This window comes from Condylura cristata, unplaced genomic scaffold, assembly GCF_000260355.1.
Source record: "Condylura cristata isolate star-nosed mole 26May11 unplaced genomic scaffold, ConCri1.0 scaffold00041, whole genome shotgun sequence".
In the NCBI taxonomy this organism is placed as follows: Eukaryota; Metazoa; Chordata; class Mammalia; order Eulipotyphla; family Talpidae; genus Condylura; species Condylura cristata.
In genome coordinates this window covers 4,449,530-4,456,479 of record NW_004567142.1, presented here as the reverse complement: position 1 = coordinate 4,456,479, position 6,950 = coordinate 4,449,530, and the positions used below count along the sequence as shown (strand labels likewise).

General features: G+C 57.1%; 1 protein-coding gene across 1 annotated transcript in view; it reads right to left on the bottom strand.

Moving 5' to 3' along the window:
- Positions 1 to 3,237: 3,237 nt before the first annotated feature.
- The window catches only part of LOC101621214 (galactoside 2-alpha-L-fucosyltransferase 2-like), a 9,228-nt gene continuing 5,515 nt past the window's right edge, over positions 3,238 to 6,950 (bottom strand). Inside the window, exon 3 of the mRNA XM_012733494.1 lies at positions 3,238 to 4,253. Coding sequence (XP_012588948.1) covers positions 3,238 to 4,253 — 1,016 coding nt within the window. The remainder of the gene's footprint in view (positions 4,254 to 6,950) is intronic.

Genomic DNA, 6,950 nt, shown 5'->3' with positions numbered 1-6,950 from the left:
CTGATGGCTGGCCAACTCCTGCTTTAGAGCTGTCAACTTCCTCTTCCAAACACAAGAAAGAAGGTACTTTGAAGACGGAAAAGGACACGAGGTCACCGTGGCGTTCACAAACAGACCTAACTGCGGATCTTCGCCACCCACCAGCACTAGCAGCCAGCCCAGGCGTCCACCGGGGTCTTCGGGCTGGGGCCTCCGGGGAGCCCCAGTGTGGGGCGGCTCTGAGGATGGGTCTCTGAGTCTCCCCCCACCCCCAGCACCTGCATCACACCAGGGTGCTCTGGGAAGGGGAAGTAGGGGGTGCGGCTACTTCCCCACTTGTATCCCAAGTGAGGACAATTCATTTGAGCATAAATTCAACAAAGCGCCTTTAACGGGGCAAGCAGTATTTACTGTGGAAAGAGAACTTAGGCACAAGCTGAGAAAGGCGGTGTTGTTCAGGGGGAAAGACCCGTGCTTAGACCCACACGGGCAAACAGCTGTGGTTTTAAAAGGACTGGGGTGGCCTTTTATAGGGTCCTAGCTAGAATTTCTCATCTTCTCCTTAACCGTTTATTTGTTTTAAAGATTTATTTAAACATAAATTTAAAGATTATTTGTTCTGCTCTGTCCTACTGTTAAAATTACTTAAGATTTATTTATTTATTTATGCATACAAGAGCTGGGGTACAGGCCAGAGGTGGGGGCTGAGAGGACTCACCCGAGACAAAGTGGGGAGCAGAACAGGCCGATGAACTGAAATCCACTGCTGAGGGGGGCAGTGGGGACACGGGAGAGGTCTGCTGTGCCCTGTGGGTCACTCCCTGGCTGGGGATTGAACTCGTGCTGCAGTGATAGCTTCACAGTGCTGAGACTCAGGGCCTTGTGTAGCCAGGGAGGACCCTACTTCATATTTTAAAAGGTTAATTAGGTTAATTAGGAAAAGGAGAAACTACAGGCGGGCAGTGGAGGCGGGCAGGGCAGTGTGGAGATTGTATTGACGCTCCTTTTAGAGAGATGTTCATTCTTTTGTGTAATTGTTACCGGTTGTTAAATCAGTGACTTTACAAGGAGTTAAAGCGCAGACTCTGAGTCTGTCGAAGCCACTGCAGCAAGAGTTCCAGCCCTGGCCAGAGGATTTGTAAGGGCGGGCTTCTCTATCAAGGCCCCCAGCCTCCACCTCCCACCTCGGGTCTGCCCCGGACACTCTCTGGCACCTGCTATAGCAGCTGGCGCCTGAGGAATTTTCATTTCTAGAGCCGGTTTAACAGCTAGGGTCGTCATTTCTACCCCCGCCTCCAGGTCCTGGTGCTGTTATGCCTCCATAAACTTGCTGCTCTTAGCCCGCGTTAGTACCTACCTCCTCTCTGTGATTCCTGGACTCCGCTCCCAGTGACCCACCCTGCAGGAAGTCTCGGAGCGAAGGAGCCCTTAGACGCTCAGTCTGTTCGGGCTGTTCTAATAAAAATGCCGTGCATGGTGTGACTTAAACAACAGACAAGTCTCCCTCCCAGGTCGAAGCCTGGGAATCCACAAACAAGGCCCGTTCCTCTGGTTTGTGGTGAGAGACAGCTTTCCTGTGTGCACACGGGCACTTTCCTGGTGTGACCTCGCAGGAGGGAGAAAGAATCACTCTTGCAGCTCTTTTCAGTCAGGAGGGCCCCGCCCTCATGACACCTGACAGAGACCTTCTATTTGGGCACCCCAAAGAGAAGCCCCCAAGAAGCCACTCTTGAACTCCTGGTCCACAGAAAGTGGAAGACAGAATAAATGCTTGTCGTTTGAGCTGTCTGGGGTAATTTAGCGCACAGGAGTAATGCGCTGGCCCTGAGGGCCTTCCCCACCTCCATGTTGCTTTTGCTTCCTTCCCAGCCTTCTACTTTCTTGAACACCCCCTATCCTCATCTCTACACCCTTGGTGACTGCATTGTGGACATGAGGAAGTAGATTATGGCTGAGATGATGGGAAAATGCCGGATTATTAACACCTTATAGAGAAGGCGTGTGAGCTCGGAAGCAGGCCAGGGGGCCTCCTGGTGGCTCAGTGGGTTAAAGCTCAGCACTGTGAAGCTGGCCATAACCACTTCAGCGTTTAAAAAGGAAAAGGGCATGGGGATTCGAATAAACAAGACAGTTGAAGGGATTGAAAAGGTTGACAAGCTGCCATTGAAATGTCTTAAACCAGCACACCTATGTTCAGTGGAAATTTTATTTTATTTTAAAGATCTATTTATTTATGCATACAAGAATTGGGGTATAGGCCAGAGGAGTGGGGCGTGAGGAGACTCACCAGAGACAGAGTGGGGTGCAGAACAGGCAGACTGACGAAGCACACTGCTGAGGGGAGCAGCAGGGAGACAGGAGAGGGCTACTGTGCTATGTGAGTCACCCCCCGGCCGGGGATCGAACTCATGCTGCAGTGGCTGCGATAGCTTCATAGTGCTGCGCTTTAACCCATTATGGCACCAGGGAGGTGCCATAAATGACCATATTCCAAAGAGTTTTTACGAATACATAGATCCCAAGGGAGGACCAACTCAGGGCATGGGTTTCTCTACACTTAAAGCACAATGAACACAGGACAACCACTTTGTCATCCCTGAGTACAACCCCAGACTGGGCTTTCTCATGTCACCACTAGAACCAGGGTGTAGGCGGTCAGGCTGAGCAAACTCCCTGGTCTCTGCGGCCCTTGGAGATAGCTGGCTGCCCCTCACTGATGGCCTATGGGTGAGCAGACAGAGGTTCGGTGACACCACGAGGCCCTCCCTCCCCCTCGGAGGCTGTCTGAGCCCAAGACCCTCCTCCTCAGTTTTAGGGGATGCCCCCTCTCTCCCAAGGTGCATCCCCTACGTTCATTCAGGATAAGGGCCCACGAGCCCCAAAGCCTGCGTTCTTAGCTACCAAACAAACACACCGGGTTTCCCTTCCCCTGAGGACAGGAAACCCTGTGGTGGAGAGGATAGAAGTGCCTTCCCGCCTTAAAGCAGGGAAAAGGTTCAGGGCACGCCACCCCCACATATGCCATTCCACCCATACACACCAGAGGTGGCCAGGCACTAAGCCAACGCCTCGGGTCCTCCCAAGAGCTGAGTGAGCCAGTTTTATGTGAGGTTCACTTCTCAGGGGCACACTAGGCATAGGGAGGTTGTGAGGTCACCCACGTGGCCAGCAGAAGGAGCTGGCTTCAAATTCAGGAGTCTTGATGCTGACTCAGGCCCTGTGCCCCCCCCTGCACCCCTGTGCGTTTCGGGGTGCGGGCTAGAGGACCCCATCTCCTGCGCGGCCTAGGTCCGCAGGGATGCCCACCCACTCTGGCAGGAAGGCCGCTTCGGGCCTGAAGACAAAATGGAAGGGAGAGTGGGGCCGGGTGAAATTGGCCAGGTAGACGGTGCGCCCGCCCGCCAGGTAGGCGGCCCAGATGCCGAAGGTGCCCACCGTGATGACGCTGTGGTTACACTGCGCCAGCAGCGCGAAGTCCCTGGCGGGCGAGCGCTGCCGGCCGCTGCCCGCGAGCACCACGTCCCCGAGGGAGCGGTCGATATTCTGGCGGCACCAGGCCATGTCGTCGCTGGTGACCACAAAGACCGGGGAGCGGTAGCGGGCCCGGAACCAGCCGAGGGCCCGCCGCAGGTAGCCCCGATCGGCCACCACGCCCTTCCACACACTGGGCATGACGCGCACGTAGTCGCCACGGCGCACGTGGACTCCCACGAAGGTGCCGGGCCGGCTGCCGTTCACCTGCAGGCCCCGCAGGACCTTCTGCGCCTCCTCGCGCACGTGGGCGTGCAGGGTGAATTCGCGCAGGATCTCGTCGCGGAGGTGGTGGTAGAAGGTCCAGGAGCAGGGGTAGCCGGTGAGGCGCACGTATTTCCCCGGGATGTGGCGGTACCGCTCCTCCATCCAGTCGTTGAGGGGGTAGTTCCGCCAGGGGACGCTGCGGGCCGTGCTGTGGTGCAGCACCGGCAGGCTGATCCTGAAGATGGGCGCCAGCCAGCTGTGCATCTGCGCGGGGATGAAGGCCGGCCGCCCGTTCATCTTGGCCAGCGCGAACAGCGTGGCGTACTGGCCCATCTGGTTCCCCAGCCGTCCTTTGGAGTTGATGGTGAGCATGCCCTCCCGAGGCAGGTGTCTGGGGGCGAGCGCCACGCGGGCCGGCGAGGCCCAGGGGCCTGGCACCTGAGCCAGGCGCTGGAGGCAGTGGAAGAGAGTGGACCCCAGGAAGAGCAGGACCAGAAAGCAGACAGGCCGCCAGCTGGCCCGGCATCTCGCGAGGGCTGTGGGGAGGAAAAAGGCAAGTAGGTCAGGAGAAGGAGACGAGTCTCACTCACACCCCTCCCCCAGGTCATTCCTTCACTCTCCACACAGCTACTGGGGCCCACCTTGGCGGTGGAACAAGACAGAGCCCAGGGCCTCTCAGCCTGGTGTGCAACGACTTCTTCCTTTAGTCAAACTGAGTGTGACTTGAGTCAAATGATGCCCCTTCACAGAAACCCCGTTTCATCAAGTGTCAAGTAAGGATGATCGGGGGGACCTTAGGAACAGTCAAGCACGTGGCGCAGCCTTCCAGAATTACCTCACGGGTTTAATGTTAACTTCCTTGATGTGGCTGGGCTGGAGGGCCAAGTGTCTGTGAGTGGAGGGCAGCAAAGCCTTCTAGGGGGCCTGCCCCACGAGCCTGCCCCAGGGAGTGTGGAGCCCGCGAGGTGGCACAGCGGTGGAGGTGGGACAGTTCTGAGGTGGGACAGCCCAGGCCCTGCCGCCTGCTGCCTGGGCAGTCCCTGGGCCTTAGTGGCCACCTCCATAAAATGGCGCTGACCTTAGCACCAGCCATACAAAGGGCTGCTGTTAGCCAGTGCAGGCGGTGGGTTCCGCAGGCGTTGTGCTCTCTTGTGGGAATCAGGCAGGCCTGCGGCTGCCATCTGTCAGGTGGAAATGACCAGTGCCCTCTCTGGACTGGGGACAGGCTGCATGACACCCACTCTTTATTTATTTATGCATACAAGAACTGGGGTCCAGGCCAGAAGTGCAGGGTTGAGAGGATTCACCAGAGACAGAGCGGGGAGCAGAACAGGTGGATCCACTGGAAAACACTGCTGCGGGGAGACAGGAGAGGTCTGCTGCGCTCTGGGAGTCACTCCCCGGCTGGGGATGGACTCAGGCCACCGTGGCCGGTGACAGCTTGATAACGCTGCGGCTTTAATCCCTGCGCCACTGGGGAAGCCCCAGCTCTTTATCTTTAGATCTTCCACTAGCCCTTGTTTTTGGAGAGGGCGCTCACTATATTTAGAGATGAATTTAAATATCACACAATTTACTCATGTAAATGGTTTTTGGTCTACTCAGTGCTATGACACCCTCAATTAATTTTGGGGCGGCTTATCACTCCCCCCAAAGAATCCCCGCACCCCACCCCTCAGCCCTCCTCCCGCCAGACTTCCCGTCCTCCTGCCTCCTCCCTCCAACAGGCGGCTTTCTGTGTCCCCGGGTTGGTCTCTTGTGTCTGCTTCCCAGCGGATTCGGGTCCTGGCGGTCCTTGAGGGGCCGCCCGCTGGCTTCTTCCGCCTGCCTCTGTCCCTGGCTCACCCACGCTGCAGCTCGGCCCAGTCGTCCACTGACCGCCTGCCTGACCCACTATTCCTGTATGTGGGTGCCTCCTGCTCATCAGTCCCTCGATAGGGGGCATTAGGGCTGGCTCGCTTTCTGGCAACAGTGGGCGTGCTTGCTACGAACAGCTGTGCAAACAGCCACGTGGACCTTGGACCTGTGAGCGAAACTGAGGGTCTCGGGCAAGTCGAGGCACATAGCCTCAGCACCTGCAGGCTCTCGTCCATTGCAGCCACCTCCTTCCCTACCCACGCGAAGCCCAGGCCTGGCCAGTCTGTCTCCTGGCAACGGTCCCTAAGTCTGCCTTTCCGGTCATCGTGAGTGGCAGTGGCCCCTCAGCCTGCAGCCTCCACACCTGAACCCCACCCAGATTGCTTCCTGCCAACTCCTCGGGCTCTGATCAGGCTCCCTGAATGTTGGTTTCAGTCCTTGTCAGACAGGGCGGGTCCCTTCCAGAACTGCCTCCTCCTGAGCGGGTCTCTGTTTGGCTCACCTGTGTTCCCACAGTGGCCTTTTCAGCCTGCTCTGGGTCCGATGCATCCTGTCCACCTTCTCCTCTCCACTCTCCCATTCTCCACCATCCACCTGTCGGTTCCCTGGGGCAGTCCACGGGCAGCAGCTCAAGAGTCCCAAGACTCGTGCAGAAGAGCCGTGTGGACCCTATTCTTCCCGTCAGGTGTCTTCTTGGGCTGTCCATCTCCCTCTTCCCTTTAAACATCAGGGTTCTGGGGGCCTTGCTGCAGCTCTCCTCCTCCATTCTAGAAGGTTCCTCACTTTTTTTTTTAAAGATTTATTTTATTTACTTATGTATACAAGGGCTGGAGTATAGGCCAGAGGCGTGGGGGGAAGGGGTTGTGTGTGAGAGGAGTCACCAGAGACAGAGTGGGGAGCAGAACAAGCACAGCTACTGAACCCCACTGCTGTGGGAAACAGTGGGTGAGACAGGAGAGGTCTGCTGTGCCCTGTGGGTCACCTCCCTGGCCAGGGATTTTACTCAGGCTGCAGTGGCTGGGTAACTTCATAGTGCTGAGACTTAACTAACCCCTGCGCCACCAGCGAGGCCTGGTTCCTCACTTTATGGCTCTCCCTCTTGGGGAGGACGATCCGAATGTGCTTGGGCCCTCCTTGATGTGACACATTGACTCAGGTCCCCAGGGAGATCCGTTGGCTCTTAAGTCCTGAGGACTTAGTACAGCATCGCACTTCCTGACCCCGCTGGGTGCACAAGAAAGGTCCTGTAACTGGGTGGTCCCTAGGAGAAGGGAAGTTCCAGGTTCCCTGCCCCACGTTGGGCGGTCCCTAGGAGAAGGGAAGTTCCAGGTTCCCTGCCCCACCCAGAAGGAGGGTGGAACTGAGCAAAAAAAAAA